The sequence below is a fragment of the Apostichopus japonicus genome, chromosome 10 (genome assembly GCF_037975245.1).
Source record: "Apostichopus japonicus isolate 1M-3 chromosome 10, ASM3797524v1, whole genome shotgun sequence".
NCBI lineage: Eukaryota > Metazoa > Echinodermata > Holothuroidea > Aspidochirotida > Stichopodidae > Apostichopus > Apostichopus japonicus.
Window position 1 is genome coordinate 4,908,182 of NC_092570.1, and position 22,944 is coordinate 4,931,125.

General features: G+C 37.4%; 1 protein-coding gene across 1 annotated transcript; it reads right to left on the minus strand.

Annotated features, from left to right (window-relative positions):
• Positions 1 to 1,443: 1,443 nt before the first annotated feature.
• LOC139975150 (maltase-glucoamylase-like) lies at positions 1,444 to 20,836 on the minus strand. Its single transcript, XM_071982798.1, has 21 exons — positions 20,176 to 20,836; positions 18,316 to 18,524; positions 17,462 to 17,633; positions 15,544 to 15,643; positions 15,008 to 15,120; positions 14,386 to 14,511; positions 12,919 to 13,050; positions 12,447 to 12,569; positions 11,720 to 11,833; positions 10,954 to 11,038; positions 10,557 to 10,674; positions 9,796 to 9,932; positions 9,553 to 9,587; positions 8,824 to 8,958; positions 7,865 to 8,013; positions 7,178 to 7,334; positions 6,168 to 6,298; positions 4,972 to 5,066; positions 3,297 to 3,346; positions 2,725 to 2,901; positions 1,444 to 1,664 (listed from the first exon to the last, which is right to left on the minus strand). Exons 1-21 carry the CDS (start codon positions 20,614 to 20,616, stop codon positions 1,587 to 1,589), a joined length of 2,877 nt encoding a protein of 958 aa, XP_071838899.1. The 5' UTR covers positions 20,617 to 20,836; the 3' UTR covers positions 1,444 to 1,586.
• Between the last annotated feature and the right edge of the window lie 2,108 nt (positions 20,837 to 22,944).

A 22,944-nucleotide genomic window follows, 5' to 3' on the forward strand; every position in this document is an offset into this window, starting at 1 on the left:
TGGTTCTTCATACTCCAAAATATTTCTGACACCGCTTTTAAAATAATTCCATGAAAAATTGCATCCACGAAATGAAAACAAAGGCAAATGCCTCTAACATAATCTGCTTACAAATGATTAATTAAAGGTTAATAATGTAAAAAAAAGCAAAGCAAATTTACAGAAAAAACAACGATAATTTTCATAATATTTTATAATTAAAATTTGTTATTTTATCACCGATTATTTGCATAAAAGATAAAGAAAGTAGAATCATAAGAAAAGAAGAATAAAGTACGAAAATTTAGGCAAAAAGTCATACCAATGTTATAATATTTACACTGATTTATGGCTAGTTAGCAAAAGGAAAGCAAAAAACGGAAATACTTTTTTGTAAACCCCATTTTCAAACCCCAAATATCAAAAACAGTACACTTGAGTGAACTTGAAGAAAATGAAAAGGATGTTTAGTAGCGTTCATTAAATCAACGAAGCACATATGAACAGTTTCTTTGGATACGAGTTCACTAAATTATCACTCCCCCACAAATGTATGCGTGCAAACTTGCATTTTTAAGGCCCTTTAGCACCGTAGATCACAAGTGAAACTCACCAAAACCAATACAAAGGGTGATACATGAAGATACATAAAAGGACATCTGGAATATATCAGCTCTAGAGAAAATTAAACTAAAGGGTTGAATCACGTGGTATGATCTGAATAATAAAGACTATCCAACTTGAAGGCAAACTAATAGATAACCGAAGCATTTATTTAGTATTAAGCACAATCGTCTTTTACTGTGCTTCAGAGCGCTTTTCATAATCTAGTTTTGTTAAACAAAAAAATGGACTGCATTGTACACCCAAGCATCCAAATAGTCACCAGGTAACGGGAAGAAAATGATGGAAAGTGAACGTTCTTTTTGAAATAGCCCGTCACCCTTTCATCCCTCGAACCCCGATCCCCACCCCACAGAGCAGGTGCAATACAATGAACAATATACTATCGTACCATGCATGCTATAATTATAGTATGGAAACCATGTCACTACATAAACAAGAGATATACATTGAAAGAAAGACGGCAAATATGTCCTGCCTTGTCTTTTTCCATCCCAGTCGAGCAGTAAAAGATAGACCTAAACACCTGGACACCCTTCCGGCATACCCTGAATTATCGTGCTAATTTCGAGGTATAGGCCTAGTGAGATTTGGTTCTTCAACTGTGCCTCTTATTCAACACAATGTTTATCTATGGCCCTTGTGACAATTAATTGAGACCCCTTAGCATAGAAGACATTGCGATACACTTTCGCTAATTAGCTGACCGTGACCAGCCATTCTGTATGTTAGAGACCGTACCTAACTTCGTTAATTATCTATCATTGATAGGTAAAGTAAGAAATGGGTATAACTGCGGCTGGGCGTATCAAAACTATTCCAAAATGGAGCCTTCTTCGGAACAAGTAAATTTAAGTCTTCGTTTTATAAAAAAAGGAGAAGAAGAAACTACCAAATGAAGTTCATCGAGTAGAATAAACTAAAATGAAAATAAATTGCTAGTTACAAATGCGACCATTGGCAAACGATTAATATAAAGAATACTAGGGCAGTGACGTTGCACCTATTTCAACCACGTGATCTGACGTAATATCCATGTGTAGTCCAGTCAAGAGTAAAACCTGTAAAGAATTAAAAGTGATAAAGCGGTTATGTTGCGAGAACCATTGTAAGATGAGATGTAACGAGAATATTGTAAATGTGTCGAAGTAATTACACGTAAACTTTGTTATTGATTGAACTCGCCTCTTGCCAAACTTTTTTTCACACTTCATTTACCACTACAAAATAATTACATTAAATTGATTTTGTTATGTTGTCTCATAGGGAATTCACTATCAAAATGGTAACACTATATTGATTTAGTTATGCTGTTTCATAGGGATTCACTATCAAAATGGTTACACTATATTTATTTTATTATGCCCTGGCATATGGATTCACTATCGAAATGGTTACCCTATATAGATATTGTGATGCTATCTCATAGGGATGCCCTATCAAAATGATTACACAATATTGATTTAGTTATGATGTGTTATAGGGATTTCACTATCTAACTAGTTACACAATATTGATTTTGTTATGCTGTCTCATAGGGAATTCACTGTCAAACTTGTTACACTATATTTATTTTTTATGATATGCCAAGTACGTCTGTGTAAAAGTAGTCTTTTCAGAGTGCCTCTTTATACAGACATACGGGAAAAGAATACCAAAACTGCGATAGCTTCCAAATGTTATAACAGTTGTTAGCTGTTTTGGATTCCGTTCACTAGGAAGTTCATTTCTATCACATAAACGAATTAGACGATGTCTGCTTCTTCTCTAGCCATCTAGGGTTAACACTATTCAACGCTTAATTGATTAAATACTGAGAGGTAAAACCGTGCAAAAAGTACGAAGTACCTAGAGCCCTTCTTACAATACAAGCCAAATATTGTGGAAGTAGGGGTGGGGGGGGGGAGGTTGGGGTGGGGAGAGGAGTATGTGTGTGGGGTAGAGGTGGAGGTAGCAAAACGTTATGTTTTCAAGAAATAATTAACTTGAAGAATTAGGAAGTTGTTTCAATTCACTTGAGTATATTTCACTTTATATGATCTGAACATGACTTATACCTATACCCTGTTACCATGGAGCTATTACGTAACAGCTTCGTGCATGTTCCTGACATAAACTTACTCGGTTGCCAGTGTCATAGTCAATCTGTTCGGGCTCAAGCTCAACATGATCCACCGTGACCCTTGACCCGGGGTCATTTCTTCGCCCGTAAAACCGGACGGAGGTGATATGAGGCAGCTCTATTTCCGGTTTGAATAAAAGCAAATTGTTTCGTTGCACAAAAATGTCGATGCGATTCTGTAAATATGAAGCAAAATAACATTTACTTTCTTTAAAATTTCTTTATGATTGAACGCTGGAGCAAAATAATTTAGAAAAAAATGGTTTCGTCCAATTGAGCTATTTTACCGATCAAAACTTTCATTTGCGTCCAGAATATCAAGATGTGAAACACAGAAGATGGAATTTTCATGCATACCGTGTTTTTTAATATTATTATTTCTATACCAACCTAACAAATTTAAACCACGGTTAAAGAAGTACGAAAATAAAGTAAGAAATTTGAACTGTCGGGGCTGCAGGGTGACGAAGGTGGAACAGAGGTGAAGGGTCAATCAAAAGGGCGCCCAGTGCATGACATAATATTTAACGGGAGAGGGGGGGGGGAGTTGTGCAAGGTTAAAATATCTTACCGAGTCTGCAAAGAATTCAACCAGGAGATCTCGCTTCGATTCATAAGGTTCTAAAAATTACACGAGGAAATAAATCAAAAGTTAATTACGATAAGATACAGAGTATATATTAAAACAGTCCCACTTTTATGATTTTGCTATATTTATGTGGCCGCCCGCAACAGAGGGGGAGAGCAAAATATACCAAGAAGAAGAAAAGGAAAGAGAAAAATGAATTATAACGATGAATATGTATGCCACATTGAATTAGCCCAGGTAATAAATTAAATCTCATTAAGAGCAAATTTCGGTCAGAGCAATTTTCAAACTGCCAAACAGGTGCAACTCTGAAGTAAACAACTTTCCTTTCCTATTCATACTTGAATTCAAACTTTAAAATATCGCACCGGTAAACTAACGTACGATTATGTTCAGGCGCGGCGGAACGGGAAAATTATTGGGGGGGCTAATATGTGGAGACTATCTAAGCGGAGCGCCACCATCGGTTGGCGCGGAGCGTACAAGAAAATTTTGGGGGTTTTCAAACCCCCCAGATGGCTGGAAACGGCACTTCCCGAGTGTTTTATGCTGCGAATACCTAGCCCTAAAACATGGGTCTCAAGCCTGCAATTCTCAGATTGCACGTAAAAATCTGTAAAAACATTGTAATTTGTATATTCGATGGTGCTTTAAGAGAGTAGCTATTACTCGACGTGTACTCGCAAAGACGTTTTTGAGTGTAGTAACTACTTGCAATTAAATGCAATAATTACAAGGGCGTCGGAAGCTATTTTTGATTGGTACGGCGGTTCAGAGTGTGGCCAACTATCATAATTATCGGGGGGACGTTTGGCAGGTCAAACTACGCTACGCGCCACCATGGTTGGCGCGTAGCGTAATGGAGAAAATTTTGAAAATATGCCTCCCAGATTGCAGGAAATGGCACTTCCCGAGCTTGAAAACAAGATCCCTGCCATGACAGAGTAGTCACATTTAGCCTACTTGCCGTCATCATTATTGAAAATTATTGAAACATATACCTCCGAGATTTTTTTTTTCCATTTTTTAGTCCTACTTTTTTTTTTTTTGCGTCGTGAATATTGGTCCGGCGTTCGCCGAACCTGCCCGTACCGGCTCCGACGCCCCTGAATTAAATAAATGTCATAAGAAAAAACAGAAAGCATTTCTTAATGTCAACAAATGGGTAATTCCAAAACCATGTGCAGTTGCCAACAAATTTCTATGACCTAGCACTGTCATCATGTCATGAATGCATACAGTACAGGTGAAATGCTAATATTGTGTTTTTGTTCGTTTAATAATTGATTGCGTTTAAACATAAAGCCATGTTCCACGCCTTGCGTGTACTCGTAGTGTAAACGCAAATGTTGATGAGTGTAGCGTTTAGCTTATTACCCTCTTATTTAAAACACTAATATTCGATGAGGCATGATACAGACAATCAATTATCATATTTAATTATTACTCCTATATAGTATACGTGTGCATCGGACAGATCGACAAGTATGCATTAAAAAATGGGCAGATGCACGTTTCGGAGCCTTGGTAAATATTGGGGGGGCTTATCATGCATTTGCCCCCTCAACTTTTTCATTGGGGGGGCTGAGCCCCCCCAAGCCCCCCCGGTTCCGCCGCCACTGATTATGTTGCATAATCTCGCTCATTTATAACTCACCAAAGCTATCGCCGTCGTCCCAGAACATGTCTCCCCTAGCCACTCCCAAGTCTCCTTCAGACAGAGCGACCAGTAACTCCATGTCATTCAAACGACTGAAATGCAACCAATTATGAAATCACGTGTTTATAGTCACACTTTAAGTCTTGCATAGTGAAAACATCGTAAAGGATTTGGTGAAGACCTCAACATTCATATGCAGTCACGTATCTAGACGAGGGGTAAGGATGGGGAAGGGGTTGAATGCGATGTAAACAACATTAAAAAGTACTTATTAGCAAAACTTGCTTTTAGACCTAATTTATGGTCCAAATATACCTCAGAATGCACCACTCGACGTTTGTACTTTCAATATTCTTTTTTTTACTGAGGGATAAGAAGCTGATACTCTTGCAATCATGGGAGTCGCCCAGTTCAATGACCACAACCCCTCCTGTAAATCCTGTGATATATTTGATGTGATTATATTTCTACGACTTAATTGACAGTTACAGCGTAGAGTGCGCCGAATTTTAGTTACGAATATCTATCCCTGATTTTTTTCTTTGTTTATGATTTCTGTCAGCACGCAATGAAAACATGAGTGTGGCGTAGATCCTATATTGTAGGATGGGTTTAGCTTTTACCTGTGTGACGTATGTATATATGTATGTACGTATATATGTATATTAGATCCTCCTGCAAGCAGGAACTCGCGAAGACGCCTAATTGGCTTATCAAAGCCGCAAGCTGACTCTCACATTCATATTTAACGTCCATGAAATTGTTAATTGTCAACAACTCTGTAACTGGACGACATACATTAATCTGGGAGTGACTCGAACCGGGGACCTTATGATTGAAAGGCACCGGTGTTAACCACTGAGCTAACACTCCACAATAGGACGTAGGTCCAGTATATTGTAGGGTGGGTTTAGTTTTTACCTGTGTGACGTAGAACCTACATTGTAGGGTGGGTTTAGGTTTTACCTGTGTGACGTAGAACCTACATTGTAGGGTGGGTTTAGTTTTTACCTGTGTGACGTAGGTCCTACATTGTAGGGTGGGTTTAGTTTTTACCTGTGTGACGTAGGTCGTATATTGTAGGGTGGGTTTAGTTTTTACCTGTATGACGTAGAACCTACATTGTAGGGTGGGTTTAGTTTTTACCTGTGTGACGTAGAACCTATATTGTAGGGTGGGCTTAGTATTTTTACCTGTGGTATGACATGTTGCCTGGTTGTTGTGTTGGGATGATATAACCTCCACGAATAAACATGCTGACTTCATCGATTGGAATGTTGACGGTAATGTTGGTTCCCTTCTGACCATTCGGTACTTGCAATCCCTTAAAAGTTGAAATTAAAAATGAAGAAGTGAACAAAATCAGTAATTCTTTGATGAACCGGAAGTGATGAGACGGAGGATGGGAAAGTGCATCGGTTTTTAGCGGAGACATCAGATAGAGAGGAGAGGAGCACATTTCTTATATTTTAACTTCTTTTGTACGTTTTTCCCATACATGACTTTAAGAGGTCAATCAAGATGTTGCAGTCAGTATGGCAGGCAAAAAGTTTTTCTTAAGAAGGGGATGCAACATCTTTTGCAGGGAAGTGTAGTATACTGTATGGTATATTGTATAGTGCTGTGTATAGAACTTATAATAGCCTAGTAATGCATAGTCGTTTATAGGGTATACTTTATTACTGCATAGTACTACAAAGTATTGTATAGTAGGCCTACTGTATAGGCTAGTACTGTCTAGTACTGCATAGCACTGCATAGTACCCGGCGAATAGTATACAAATAATGAATGGTTTCCATTCGTGCAATAGTGCAAATATTTCATGAGTTGAAAGATGGAACATTCCATCTTTCAACTCATGAAATATTTGCACTATTGCACGAATGGAAACCATTCATTATTTGTTTTATACAACACATTATATTAAGATGGGTAAAATGCACTCATGCAACAGATTGTTTTGAACAGACAGGTTTCTCTGCTCTCTTACCATTGAAAAAAGTGCTATCAAAAAAGTATAACCCATGGTTCTATTTCATAGAGTGGAATAGAGCGGATTTTGCATGCAATCGACGAGCAATTGACCAATCAAATGGCCGGAATATAATTAGGTGTTGTATAATACTGTATAGTAGCGTACTGTATATACTGTATAGTACTGTATAGTGTTAACCACTCCCCAACTTATAAAAAAGGTCTTACCGAGTGGTAGTTATAGAACCGGTCATCGGGTATATACACGCTAACAGGTGTCGTACCTCCATTGGTTGGTTCCAACGCAGGCGCAACCAAGAGTGCGGGACCTAAGAGAAACTCCCAGTCAACATTCCAAGTGTGAGCTCTGTCTTCGTAAGGGAATCTTACATAAGAGAAACGAAACGAATATAAACTCTTTTGCATTTGTTAAAAAGAGGAAGAAGGAACTTTCATTGTATTCAGGGCATACAATTGAAATACTTCCGGTCCGTACAGTGGCGCGATGGCTTCGCGCACTGTACGAGCTGATGAGCGAAAAAAAAAACAAAAACATTGAAATACTTCTCAGTATGAATGAGTATGGCACTATGAGAACGAGTAAGAGCATGCTACGAAATTTTGCAATAGTTTCAGATACTTATTTCTTATTTCTTATACTTATTTCGAGTACGAGTGCCGAAGAGCAAAACCTGCCTGTGCATAAAAACCGTAAGGGTGAGTACAGAAGTACATATAACACTGATAGAATAATGTACAGACTCAATATACAAAGTCTGATTGTATTGTCTTGAAAAAGGTAAAGGAAATAATGGGTAGGGAAAGGTGTACTGGTTCAGCTCTTTTTCCTACACGATTCTGTTATAAACAGTTTCTCTACAGTAAATTTAGAAGGAATGTCAAAAATGAACTTACTCGTTGAAGATTGGTCGAGCTACAGTAAATCCATCCAAATGGGCGTGGTAGAAGAGTGTATAGATGTACGGTAGTAAGGAATATCGCGTCTCCAAGGCTCTCTTCACATTACTCAATAATGGCTCACCCCAGCTAGCTGGATCCGAGTCCTGTGTAAGTAAATGGAACGTGGTTAATGTATTCAACGTTAGCAGATTTTTTCAAATGTTATTTTGTTTTTCTTTCGTTTTCTGGTCACTTTATCAATGAATTGCTCAATTTAATGTGTATAAAACCACATTGCATGGCAACATTAATACGTCCAGTGTCATATACATAAAGTGTCATATTTCGGTCACACGTGTCTTTTTGGTATAGACCTATGAAATGAAAAATATGTTTCCGAGGCTTGGCTAAATTACACAACGAAAGGGAAGCCGTATATCCCAATCCGTCATACAGGTACTGGTAACGTTTCTGAAGGTGTTCACAAGGTTAAGTAACTACATTAGGCCTATGTGATAAATTTGACGATTGTTGTTTCATTGCAGTGTGTGAACTATCCAGAATACATGTATTAACTGACACAGAATGATTTAGGCGTATTTAAAAATAAGGAAGAAAGGATATGCTACATTCTAAATCATACAGGACTTCAAATAACTTTTAGATACTAAGAAAATCGTGGTACTCGATAAGAAATGTGTGTTTTGAAGAGGAAATATTATGAAATATCCGCGTCCCAAGGATGATGTTATTTTAAGACTAAATTTCGTGACTTAAATTAGAGCAAAATATACTGACAAGTTTTTGTGGTATAAATGTGATTTAAAATCTTAAATTGGAACAAATATGTGCAAAAGATCACCCAAAATGAGAACTAAGAAAAATCTGCGGAACAAAAGCTTGATCAGCAATTAAAAGAAAATATTTCAAAGTATATCATCTTTTTTAACTTGATGTGGATGAAATTTCCTTACTCCTTGATCTCTGCCTCTGAAAAATCGCGCCATCGGATAAAAACAACCGACTTGAATCCAGCGAGTACACAGCTCAATCTTCTCATCAGGAGTCAGCTCGTCGTTGTCATAGTAACCGCAAATGTTCGGACCGACCTGTCAAAAACATTAACGTGACATTAGAAGATATATATATATATATATATATATATATATATATATATATAACTAACTGACTATGACACATACAGGTCTCATGAATCGGTGTTAAAAATGTTAAACAAAATCATTTGCTTGTCTTAGTATTAAAATATTAAAAACTCATTATGGGTCTAAAATATAGGTGATTAGTATTGTACCGCATTGTATAGACTTAGCATTTTCACCACATTAGCTGAACATATAATTAGGATAAGGTAACGTACAACTTACGTATATACTGGGATGGGTGAGGGGGTGGGGGTCTATAGGAGGCGGCATTTTGTGAATGTGTGGGGATGCTGTTCGTGAAGTATCTGAAGTCAGTCTTGAATTAAATTAATCAATTAGTCAATTAATGAAACCAACATTTTAAAACTTAAATGCCTTTAATCATTTCGTCAGAAGATTAATTTAATTAGGTTGTTTTACTTGGTATTCATGTTAGATATCCAACAATCGTTTCCATGTACGAGTGATATAATGAACGATAAATTATACGGTATTGTAAGCCCAGAAATATATAATATAATAAATAAAAAACAGACTTACCAGAGGAATTCCAAATTCATTGAACTCCAGCATCGCTGAAGAAAGAAATCAAAGTGAAAGTAGTTATTTACAAGATTGAGAGTAAGCGAATGAAAATGCATTCTTCAGCATGTCGAAGAGAGGCTTACTTTCGACCAAAAAAGATCTTCGCTCCCCAATGTGTTGAGAGAAGAGGATACCAGGTATTTATTTATTTTTTAATTTGAACCAGTTATTTAAGATGTCTAAGGCCATAATACTTACTAATGATAGAGTAACGCAAGTCTTCCCAAGTAAAGTGGTTTTTGCCGAGCCAATAACCAGCGAAACGTCCTGATCCAGGGAACGTAGAGCGGGACAAAAGTAGTGTCCGCTTATCGTGGAAAACCTGAGTGGCTGCCCTGTAAAGAAAGATATGAAAAAATAAAGTAATTAACGATCCCTTAAATCTATACGAATTATAACGGGTATGGAGATTCCTTATATGGTAATATGAGTTTTTAGAACCCCTCGCATGTTATGTTATGATAGACGCATGTACCATTTATCTCTTGGAAAAAAACGTTTTCCGTCCTTTTTTTGTCTGTTTTTATTTTATTTCTTAATTGTTTTCTCAAATGTGTTTATAAGAGACAATTGCGTAAGTTTGTATGTTAAAAACGTTCACTACCCGTATATTACAAGGTATACACATAAAATTTGGTTCAGCTTCCGATGCGCATAGTATGGAAGTTAGGGAACATTTTCATCCCCTCCCTCCCGCTCTCGCCAGGGGACACACACGTTATTGGGAAGGTAGACCAGTCATCACTGACATCACGGTTATTCATGTTAACGATATACCGACCTTACAACGTAAAGTTGTCGGTTAAATATTGTAACATGTTTTATGACAACTCTGTAAAGGACGGCTGCAAACAAAGAAACAAAACAAAGAAACAAACAAAACGAACAAACATAAAAAACAAATAAACAAACACAAAATAGCAGCAGTAACAACAAGAAGAACATGACAATCATCTTACATGTAAAACGCCTCAGCTGAATATAATCCAAAGAGACTATGGACATCATAATGTTCTCCGACGCTGTACTTCGATTCCATACAAATGGTATTCTGGTATAACATCCGGCTCTGAAGATCTGTAATAGTATTTTTTTAAACCGTCAGAATTTTTATTTTATTTTAATGAAGTGATAATTTAAGTAGAAAAGTTAAAATAAATGCTCTCTAATTTAATTCTATCGTAAGAATCGTTATGTCAACTGTTAAAATAGACATGCATTGCAATAGGCAATATATATTGTTATCCTTTTTGATCAAACATTTTGTACATTGAAATTTAAGATATTAAATTACTGGATTTAGCAAAGTAATGAATTACAAAATTAAAGAATTATTGAATAATGAATTATACTTACGAGGTACATATGGCGGGAAATTTAATTTCTTGTTTTGGCAACCCATCTTAGATCCATTCACGTAGTTTGTTGGTTCATTATCGGTCTAAAAGGCGAAATCAATGACATTAGATTGATACATCTTTCTCAAAATAGAATAATTCGTTGGTACGAATGTCAGATATTATAAGCCGAAGGAAACTCTCATATTCCATATTTTATTCCATACTTAAATTGCATATTAAGAAATGGGGCAGAAAGGTTCGATTGATGTATTGGACATTACTCCAAAAGTGAATGGCCAGGTCATGTTAGGGATAAATGTCTAAGATTAGGAACATATCTACCAATTTTAAAATTATGAAAATAATATTCAATTCTCAAATTATGTATTTTTACTCCGGTGGATTAGGGCAGTAAACAATCTATCGTTGGAATGCTGTTTTTCCATAGCAGTGACAGCATTGCATGTACTTAAGTTTTCGTCAGTTTCACAGACTGCATCACAAATCATCATCAACGTTGTAACCATGGAAACAACACACAACATACTTTGATATCGAACTGAAGGTTCATACATTCTGGACATAACTTTAGGTACTAACTTTCTATTCGACAAGAAAGAAAGATAAATTAGTCCTATACAGCGATGAATTTCTTTGTAGTTTTGAGATGGAAATAATGACTTGACATTAGTCAAAATCAATGAAGGTTGGTTTGTACGATTAAAACAATGAAGCAAACCTAAATGTAGCCAAACTTACCAAAAAAGAGAATTATTACTTACGATTATTATGCCATGGAACGGAAATTGATCATGTAACTCATTAAGGTATGAACCTAACCAGTCTCTCGTCAGTGGGTTGGTGTAGTCAGGGAAAACGACTTCTCCTGCCCATTGCTTGAAAATCAAGGGGAAAATAGGATGACATTGTCAGAGAGATATAGATAGAGACAGAGAAAATAACTTCACTTACCAAAAGGGTAAAGAAAAGTGTATAATGTGGTTTTCAGCATGGTTATAGTTGACTTTACATCGGGTCACAAATGTGTTTCCTATTTTCTCCTTGGACTTTACTTACGGGTAAATCAAGACGCACTTGCGGAGCCAACTGAAACATACTGCAGTAATGTGTCTGATATATAGTGTGTACAAATTGTGTAGCAGGATAGCATACACGATGTGGATAAGTATTTGATTACTTCAACCTAAGGAATCACACGCACATGAATGTATATAGAAGCGATATACACAACGATCGCAATGTTAAGAAACCTGCACACTATATGTATACCTTCACCTTTAATGATGATCAACACGGTCACAGCTTCGATGCAAGAGGACTGGTTGAGAAGACTGAGGTCAGTTAAGTCCTTTATTTATCTTGCCCATGCTATTCTTAACAAAAAAATACCTTTATGACAGACTCTGTTTTACAAAATAATTGTAAAAAAAAAATCCCAGTCGGTCGAGAGAGTGACAAGATAAATTTGGTATTGGTAATTTTACTCACCTGAGCAGTAACAGGTCTCTGTGTAGAGTTTGAGATATTCACCAAAAGTCCATACTTCTCCAGGTAGTAATACGGTGTGTAATACGTCTTTGGTTCCGGTACGTGCTTTGGAATACCAGGAGTCTACAACGTAATAAAACATCCGATAGTTTTCACATCAATAACTTTCAACACAGCTGAAAATTTGTCTGTTACCTACACCACGCCCCGCCCCCCCCCCTCCACACCCACTCACGGCATATGAAATCTGGGTCGGTGTTCTGCTCTGAAACATGTGGTGCATTAAAGAATTTTCTTTGAGGGTGTTAATGATTAATAAGTTATGAAATGCCCGGTTTTACGTTTAAGCACTAGTCATCAGTATTTTGACGTCATAGCATATTGGGAGGGGCGGGATGGGGAGGCTGGAGATATTTAAACGTCGGGGGATGGGGCGAGAGGAATAAAGAATGAGATAATTTAAGACAATTACCATGGTTATGATGAATTTTCTTCCAGTATCGTTCAGCATCTGAGTAAATTCAGGTAAGCCATCAAAGTTTGTCTCGTCATAGGTAAACATTCTGTAGCTGTCTGTAATTTCAACACCACTGTATAATACATCCTGAAGGAGGGAAACACAAGATAAAGAAACACGTGATATGTAACTACCAATAGGAAAACAGTAAAGATATACGTGACGATGACATAGGATGATGATTTGAAAGTGTGGTGTTGAGGCTTATGAAATCAAACCTTGCGTGGAGATGAAATTAATGTAGTTTCTGTCATATTGGTAAGCAAAGACGAATTCCCGTGTATGGAATATTTGTTGTTAAACTAAGAACGCTCCATTTATTCTGTAAAGAATCCCTTTTACAATATAGGAGTCATATTCTTATGTAACCTACATATAATTTGTCTATGGTTAAGATAAAGGTAATATTCCTTTTCTGCAGCAAACCCTTTTCCTTTACCAAAATATGCAGTCAAAGACATAGCATCATATTGACATAATTTTAAGTATAATTTCAATTAATTCAGTAATAGCCTTCACTACACCATAATGTGGATAAACTTTAATAACTCCCATAACTCCAATAACTCCCAAGGAGTGTTAGCTCAGTGGTTAACGCCGGTGCCTTTCAATCATAAGTTCCCAAGTTCGAATCACTCCGACATTAATGTATGTCGTCCAGTTACAAAGTTGTTGACAATTGACAATTCATAATCATGGACGTTAAATATGAATCTAAGAGACTGACTTCGGTCAGCTTGCGGCTTTGATAAGCCAATGATGGCTTCTTCGCGAGTTCCTGCTTACATGAGGATCTAAAATACATACATATATAGGTGTGATTTACAAAGTTTGATCATTTACAACCGTAAATCGCTGATTGAGGTCTATCCATTTACAACATCGCACCATTCTGTCGTAAAGTTCCCACTGTCCCTTCCCCGAAAATAGTCTAGTAAGAATATGTTGTGTCAAATATTCTGACGTCATGATGCAATGACGTCATTAGTTTCCGAAAGACATTTTTCTTGCTTGCATACCATATCAAAGCATATATATTTACAAATATCACCCAACCGTCCACACAGAGCTTCGAGAGAGGAAAGGATGCCTATTCATTACCAAATCAAGGCTTTATACATCTTGCAGCATAAAAATATGACTATCGATGTAATAAGCTTTAACTTTCAAAAAAACTCTGTAAGTCAGTAGTAATCCGTCTGTTTATAAGGTGAGGTCACTCTATAGCGAATATATATGTCGAGACGATGTTGACGTTTCTATTTCTAATATCCACGTGTCTCGTCAATTATTTTAATGCGATATTATTTCATTAATGTATATTTATCATGTCAATTTTATAAATCATCATTATGTTAATGCATAGTTTTGCATAATTATAATTAAGTAGACCACGCAGAGAAAGTTTCTCAATGAACTTACAAATGGTATTCCTGCCTCCTCGTTACGGTCTACCATTGCTTGCATTGTAGCAACATCATTAAAGTCTTCTCTCCCTAAATGCAGACCAAGGGCCCAATACGGCGGGATTGCTGGTCTTCCGACCACCTGTCGATAAATAATATATGAGAGAAGTCCATAAATCACGTTACACGTTACATGACATGAGTCTTTCTCTTTGCATATCGGAACAAATCTGTTAAAGTGTAAACCAAACAGGAATGATAAAATTAAGCAATCAAATTAAGGGTACATGTGGATCGACGGGGTTGCTTCTAATTTTGAGTAACCTCAATTATGATTCAAATCTTTCCATGACAATCTGTATCTTGGATTGTATACGTTGATAACATTCTATGGAGTATATACCAAAACACAAACAACTCAAATCTGCAGGCTTTAGATTTTAGGGTCATATAGTGGTTATCTTTGACTACAATGACTACCTTTTGGTAAAAAAAAAACACAAAAAAAAACACAAAAAACAAAACAACTGACGCTTCAATTTGATTACGGTACATTTTGTCCCTATATAAATTCCCTTATATATATGTTGCAATTTGAGTACCGGTAGGGACTCACTACAAGTGTGTTATATACTGACCTCAGTATGCTGGGCAACTACATCCTCCGGTGACGGACCAGAGTAGAAATATAAGTTCACAATACCTCCGACTGTCCGCCATGTTAACGCTGGCATAGGAATAATGCTTACCTCTGAAAAACAAATCAATGCAAACAGAAATACTTATTTATTAATTGACGCTACAGACTGTATGGGACACGACCGAACATCGAAATACCAAAGCATGCGTCCGTTTAATGTTTCATTTTTACCTAAAAAATAACAAAGAACGAGTGACCTGTGTTTTGGTTTGCAGCTCTCTGTGTTATTAGGCCAAATTTTTGGCAAAAGAATTGCATCATCGTGATTAGGCCTATGTGATCATTTACTAAATTACTACACAATAGTACTGAATAAAAATATTGTTTTAGACTGTCAAGAATAAATGAATTATATTGGGTCTTAACAGACGTAATTGTGGTTTGGAAAGCAGCAGGGAGATTGTGAGAGGAAAACGGGGGGGGGGGGGGATGCTGGAAGAGGGACAAAGATGAAGAACGGATTTAAGTCAATACCTTGGGCGTTGCTGTTTGCAAAGTAGACTCCGTGTGCGTCTCCGCTGGGTTCAATTCCAATGTAGAATGGATGCTGACCGTGAAGGTTTGACTGTGAGTCCTGTAAAAAGTACAAAAGGAGGCAAATAACTCCTCTCATTTGCAATCGACATTGATAGGTTATTGTGTTATATGGGAAAAATTGTGATGTTTATATTATGCAAACAAGGCAGCTGTATGCATATACTGCTGTCAAGTTAAGAAAGAAAAAAAAAACCGACTTTAATCTGTTAAACTTTTTTGACTATCCCCAACAGAGCATCTTATACATTACTTTTATATGCTCCAAATAACTTGATTATTTCATCATCTGGAATTTCTCTGACGAGGAATTAAGACAGCAGATTAAATTGTTAAGGAGTAGCCAGTTTAAGCATTTGTGAACTGAATAAACAATACCGTGGACCTTTGTGTTACGTAGTTATAGCAATATCACACAAACAAAATGACCACATAGGGCAATATATCTCTCGAATATGAGACAAATACGATTAATTACGTGGAGTATTAATAAGTATACGCGCATGCGCTTGTTATAGTTGAAAATTGCCAAAATAAAAGTATTTACCAATGAGATTTATACACTGTTTGATCTAGATATTTTCGACTTTTGTAAAGAGAGGAATGTGAGAATTGCCATTCACGAGTTTTGAAGTAGGCTATCATAAGTGCTCCTACACTGAAATGATCATCGTAATTTCATCATGATCTTCCCTCGTTCGTATATGCGTATACCAATGCACCCATTAATACGTACCGAACACTTAAGGAGGCGAGGACATGTGCCCCCTCCCCCACCCTTGGAAACTCCACTGAGTACAACTGCACAGAACTATGTGATAAGTACTGTATATATCATGGGATTCGTATACGTTATATGTGTATACAAAACTATATGTACACAATCTACTATAGAGTAAGGCTGCGCCATCACACGTTTGTTTGATCTGTTACAAAAGCGGCAGACGATCGATCAACTACAAGTTTGTTGTTGCAGACTCATCGTACAAAGTCCAATTACATGTAAGCTATAGGCTCGTAAATAATATACTTAATAATGGTACATGGTGTTGCCTATACGCTGCAAGTTACCGTTGTGTTCTATATAGTATTTACACGTGATATAGGTAAGACATGACGCATACAGTGTCAACTTGTCTCAACCATTTCCCCTTACTTGCTCCATAATATTATACATACGGCTAACGATATTCGTTTATTGTTTTATGATGAATGTGTTTGCATTTCAATTGCATGAAGTAAAACGGGTATGCCTTCTTTCAGCATTCTATTCCTTCCTACAGTATATTGATTAAATTTAATTACACTATTGTTTTTATATCTGTTTTCTATGGAAGGCCAGATGGGACACACGATATTTTACTGAACTTTCTAAATCACGTTTTGTTTGTCCTAAATCTTCACCACAGGTCTATCATATATCATAAAATATCCACTTGAGCTGTACGTGTGTGCCAAGGGGACGTTTAGTGGACATTCAAGAAGCTAAAGTGGATATTTGAGTATATATACAGGATAAGAAATATGTTAAAATGTTCATTTGGATAGATACGAAACTTTATGTAGGTATTTAAGTCTTACACATCATATATGAAGAATTTTTACGTGAGTATTCAATAAAATAATGATAATAATAATAATAATAAAGACAAACATTAAATGTCCTTTCACGACTATTTTGTTCCACCACAGCTGTTATTTAAACATCTTTTTGGGGTTGGGGGAGGGCGTTCTGTTGTTCCCTTTTCTTGTTTCCTTCTGTACCTTTCTGATTAGGGAATTATATTCGCCATACACCCTTGCTTATTAATATGCATTACCAATATGGATGATGATGAATATGTATGTATATACTTACATCTGGATCGGCATCGTTGTTCCACATACCCCAGGTTGGCCATTCCAGTACCTCATGCCGTAACCTTTTGTGACGGTGTTCACCAAATCCGAATATCGCGGTAGTTTGAAGTAATGTTGAGAACTGTATAAACTGTTCTTCAAATATGAAACCGCCAATACCGGTGTCAAATCTAAGACAAAAAAACCCCATTAAATATAACATAGATACCGGGATATTCAATGTTTGTGTGTTTACCTTATTAAACCAGACCTCGATAATATAAACCGTTAACTCTGTCTGTTTTGTTTCGCAAACATTTACATAATAATTTAGCATCCATCTCTCTTATATCCAAAAAGGATAACATTTTATGAAAGTATTTTAAATTTTTTGTCACAGATATCAAAGCTATTACACTGGCAACAAGTTTTAATGGGGGAGGGGGGGGGGGGGGCGTTTTTCATGAATGCATATCATATATGTAGCTAAGGTATGACCATATATTATGAAGTCTTATGATCATGTGACACTTCTTGTTAACATATTGTACAATCAGCGCAACATCAAAAAGAGAAATCGCTCGTTGTGTTAATGCCATCAACTATAGTAACGTGGTTATATGTTGCAAAAAAAGTATTGAGAATGGCAAGAATATTTCTGGAACGAACTGATAATTCTGAGCTGCCACATATTTTGGCATTATTAGTAAAATGTAATATACTAAATATTTGAGCTTAAGCTCTAAATTCGCATTGCTGTTCACTTTGCCAAATGATAACTCAATAGTTTACACTTTTCTGTATACTAAGAATCTCATATTTCCTTCCAAAAAAAAGAAGAAAGAAAAAGATAAATTTATAAAGTTAACTTACAATACACCACCAGAAGAAGGTCTGGTAATTTTAATTTGGAATGGATTCCTGGTATAATTCACTTCGTAATCTTTGAATCCCACCATCTTCTCTTCTCTTGGTAACTCGATAGGAATCTCAAATCGAGGATTCCAGGTCTTCTGTTCCTCTTCCTCGTACTTGTAATAGACTCGAAGATGCTGACGCTCAACATAACGGTATTGGAAAATCTAAGAAAGGGTCAACGGTCAAGGGTAATCATCACTATTAGCCTTTAATATGCTAGATTAGTTCAATATCGGTCATAAAACTTTTTAATATTCTAAGTACTTCACTTTCATCAACTTATATCTGCGGAAGCTTCGAACCTCCAATAAGCTAACTTTTTGTTTTAAACTTTGAGCAAATTTAGGATAATTTTGGAAGTCAGCGACAAGATCAATGTTTGTTTTGATCAATGTATACCGACCTGTACCGAACTAAACCGACCTGTACCTAACTGTTTTTGAATTTCTGGTTGACTGTAAGTTTGAAACACCTGTCAAGTTTGACTCCAAATATAGGCCTACTACGCCTATTGCTTTAGTTCAGGGTTGTCCAACCTTTTGCAGAGGAGGGCCACATGGAATGATTATGATGAAGGAGGGGGCCGCATGAACCCTACGCTCGAGTTTTCGATTTTTTTGCCCGAAGCCCAAGGCAACAAAATGTGAGCACTGCGCGCCGAGCGCACTGATTTATTTTCCTTCCTGATAAAACAGATGAAAAAAGCCCCCCCCCCCCCCTCTCCGCTGAGAGAGTGTCACACAAACTGAACTGTGTGCAGTTTTTGGACCCAGAAGGTTCGAATGATTGATTAAATAGCTTCAAATTGTTATCAATAAATCTGCTCACTAAAATTTCGTACCGTAGAGCATCTCTGGCGGGCCGCACGCAACCCTGCGGCGGGCCGTACTGTGGCCCGCTGGCCGTAGGTTGGACAACCCTGCTTTAATTTTTATTAAAACTATTAGTTAACGGTCTTCTCCTAGATTCTTCATCAAATGAACAATGATTGGGGAACATAGCTGGTTGATAAGAGAAAGGGCGGGGCTTGGGCGGCGCAAGTTGGTTGGAATGAGAGGGAGGGAGGGAGGGAAGTGGGGGGGGGGTGAACATATTTCGAGGGGCTGCTCTATAAAACTTTCTGTATTTGAGTGAGAATCTTTATGAAATGTATACAAAAACTATGGAGACTATAGTGGTAACATTTCGTATCGATCTTTAAGTGTACTGGATCGAGGTGGTTTCTGGCTTTGCATTCCTTTGCGTTAGATCAATTAATCGACCAATAATCAATATACAGAAGTTTACCGATAGCCTTATATACCTATAAATTAATTTCTGTTTAAGAGTTTTTAGTGGAAAGATTTCTTTCTTTAGTTTCATTTCATAATCTTAACTTATAAATGTTACTATATTGTGACATAATTTGCAAAGATTTCTGTCCCAGCAAAACTTTACACCTCTCAAAAACTTGATAAACAGAGGTATTAATAACTATTCTCAATGTCCAAATCGTAATATTTAATGGAATGGACATAGCAAATGATGCCCTCACTATCTAAGTAAGCATGCATGTGCCTAAATCTACGATACCTTCCAAGATTGCTTTACGATTTTGTCCATACGTCAGTATCAATAATGTTATGTTCAATATGTGGTAGCCACATTGCACTTAACTATGGACACATACGATAAAGCTAGTTGTTACCACATTTCTACCCACACGAATGAATTGTAGATGAATTAACTTGTTTCGAGGTTTACCCACAGACCTCTGTAAAAGTTGAACAATTTTTCACATCACATTTACAATAAGGATTTTCGTTTTAACAATACCTTGATATGCAGGCGATTTTCCTTTTGATATTCGACTTGGAATCGAAGAAATTCCATCACCGGTTGGTCGAAGAAAGGAGGCGTGTCTAGCCGTTTCAGATCGACATAAAAGCCAAGGTTAGTACCTTGTTCCTCTCCGATGACCCTGTACCCGATATTACTCGGGAGGTAACATTCGGGTATCCTCTGGTCCTTATCCCAGTTGACCCGTCTCCAACAGCAACCTCTCATTAAACACATCCGGTAGGTCGGTTTCTCGTACTCCGGGAAGCAATCGATTCGATCATTTTCGTAAAAAGATTCCGTCTCTTGACATTGAACGTTCTCAAATTGCCACATTGAATATGGCCGTGTGCCTATAATACTCAAAGGCACCATGATGAGAAAGGCGAACACGAAGAAACACACAACGGTGATGATAACTTGATTCAAGCGACCCATTATGACGCTGTTCTCACCCTCAAAACAATATTAAAACGGCACACTTATTCGACTTAACTCTCACTTTTATCCTCTTGCTGTACGAAGAACTAAAATATATATGTATAGGCTATAGCTAAATATTGCAATTGCCGCCAGTACTTCGACTATCACACCATAGCTATATGCTATGTGAGTAATCGCATCATATAAGGCGGATCGTTTTTTTGGCGGAATACCAGAGAGTGCCGTTGTATATGGTATATGCACAATACGATCAGATAAACGACCTTTGTCTTGGTAATCATTGTAAATTGTTAATATTTAATCCCTATCTCAACAAGTTCTCATTCCATCTCACGTAAACAGCGTTACTCGAATGTTTGTTTTGTAAGAGGGAAGGTAAGCAATGGTTGGATTACTAACGGTTATGGAACGCGTTTTTCGTGTAGAAACAAACAAACTCCAAACATAGCTGAATCATGGTGACTGATTGCGGCCATTGGTTGTGTACCCATACAGGCACGTCTTAATGCATGGGGTCAGTGGCGGCGGAACCGGGGGGGGGGCTTGGGGGGGGGGCTCAGCCCCCCAATGAAAAAGTTGAGGGGGCAAATGCATGATAAGCCCCCCCAATATTTACCAAGGCTCCGAAACGTGCATCTGCCCATTTTTCAATGCATACTTGTCGATCTGTCCGATGCACACGTATACTATATAGGTGTAATAATTTTAGTAAATGCTGGGGGACCCTCGGCCCGTCCCCTGGCTATAGACCACATTGTCACCCCAACCGCGTCTTCACGCCCCGTGAAAAGTGGAAGCAGTGAGTGTGAGTACCGGTGAGCGCAACACAACTTCGTCCTTAGGCCAATGACTTGCCTCATTTCAGCCAGTTCTCCAACATATCCTTACTACACTCAAAAACGTCTATGCGAGTACACTACGAGTTATAGCTACTCTCTTAAAACACCATCGAATATACAAATTACAATGTTTTTACGTGCAATCTGAGAAATTGCAGGCTTGAGACCCATATTTTAGGGCTAGGTATTCGCAGCATAAAACACTCGGGAAGTGCCATTTCCGGCCATTTGGGGGTTTGAAAAACCCAAAATTTTCTTGTACGCTCCGCGCCAACCGATGGTGGCGCTCCGCTTAGATAGTCTCCACACATTAGCCCCCCCAATAATTTTCCCGTTCCGCCGCGCCTGCATGGGGTACACTGGGCCAGGGCCCCACGATTGAACAAAAACACCTCTCTACTAAATTTTCTGAATTATAAAGTATATATATATATATATGTAAGAAATATTTGGTAATGGCTTTGTTAACAACCATTGACGGACTCAAAATTTTTGTTTTATATATATATATGTCGTTCTTTTTGTATCAATTTTGGTAAATAGATGTATAAGTTAAAGTCTGTGGTGTTTTCAATTTTTTTAATATATATATATATATATATATTTTGATAAAGGATGGATCTTTGAAAGTATACTATAAAATGAAATAAGTCGTCAAATTCTACGTGCGTTATGAGCCATATTAATACGATGCAAAAAGGCCTTTAATTAATTAGCCTTTACGAAAGGCGGATGGACTAATAACTACCATACCCTTTGCAAAGTTCCAAAACTAACATTGAGAACATTCCAAGCGAAGACGACTGTGTGGAAATTCAGTCTCTAATAACTTTGACACGATATTAAAGGTATGTCATCGTCAGTCCCATTAACATATCGTGAAAAAATATACATATTTGAAAAGAGCAAAGCAAATTGTTGGGGAGGCTATATAAGATAATTACTTCGTTTTTATATTTTGTTACTACATATACAGTGGCGTGTGCAAAGGGGATGGCTCCACCTCCGACCGTCAATCTGGGAAACGGCTCAGTTGGGGGGGGGGGGGTTGTTTGCATTCAGCCGGGGAAGAATTGAACCATGACTACGGCCCCGTTTTCAACAGTTATTAGCTAAAACTTGCGTTTAGGGCTACTTTTATAGACCTAAGTATAGTCTAACCACCCAGTACAGTTGCCCTTCTTTATAAATCCTTCATTCGCCTCTTCCCTTCCACGAAAGTTCATCTCTCTGCTTTAATCGGCCGGGGATATTTGAATTTGACCCCACCCCAAATTTGGAATTCATGTGCACGCCACTGCACATATGTACACACAGAACGCCGAATTTTACTTGAAATCCCTTCCCTGTTGATTTCTGGGTCACATCGAAATACATGCTTTGTATGACATCTGAGTTACAGGGAAGACAAATGCAAGGTTCTGTGATTTCTGACTGCCCCCCCCCCACCCAATAATGCGATAGCCTATAGGGATGGCCAACA

Bases quoted from the DNA above. Each gene is read 5' to 3' on its own strand.
- LOC139975150 (XM_071982798.1), bottom strand. From the start codon at position 20,616: ATGGGTCGCTTGAATCAAGTTATCATCACCGTTGTGTGTTTCTTCGTG. The intron at 18,525-20,175 runs GTATTGTTAAAA...ACCCTTTCTTAG, and splicing joins AAAATCGCCTGCATATCAAG to ATTTTCCAATACCGTTATGT. The intron at 17,634-18,315 runs GTAAGTTAACTT...TTTTTGTCTTAG, and splicing joins CCTTCTTCTGGTGGTGTATT to ATTTGACACCGGTATTGGCG.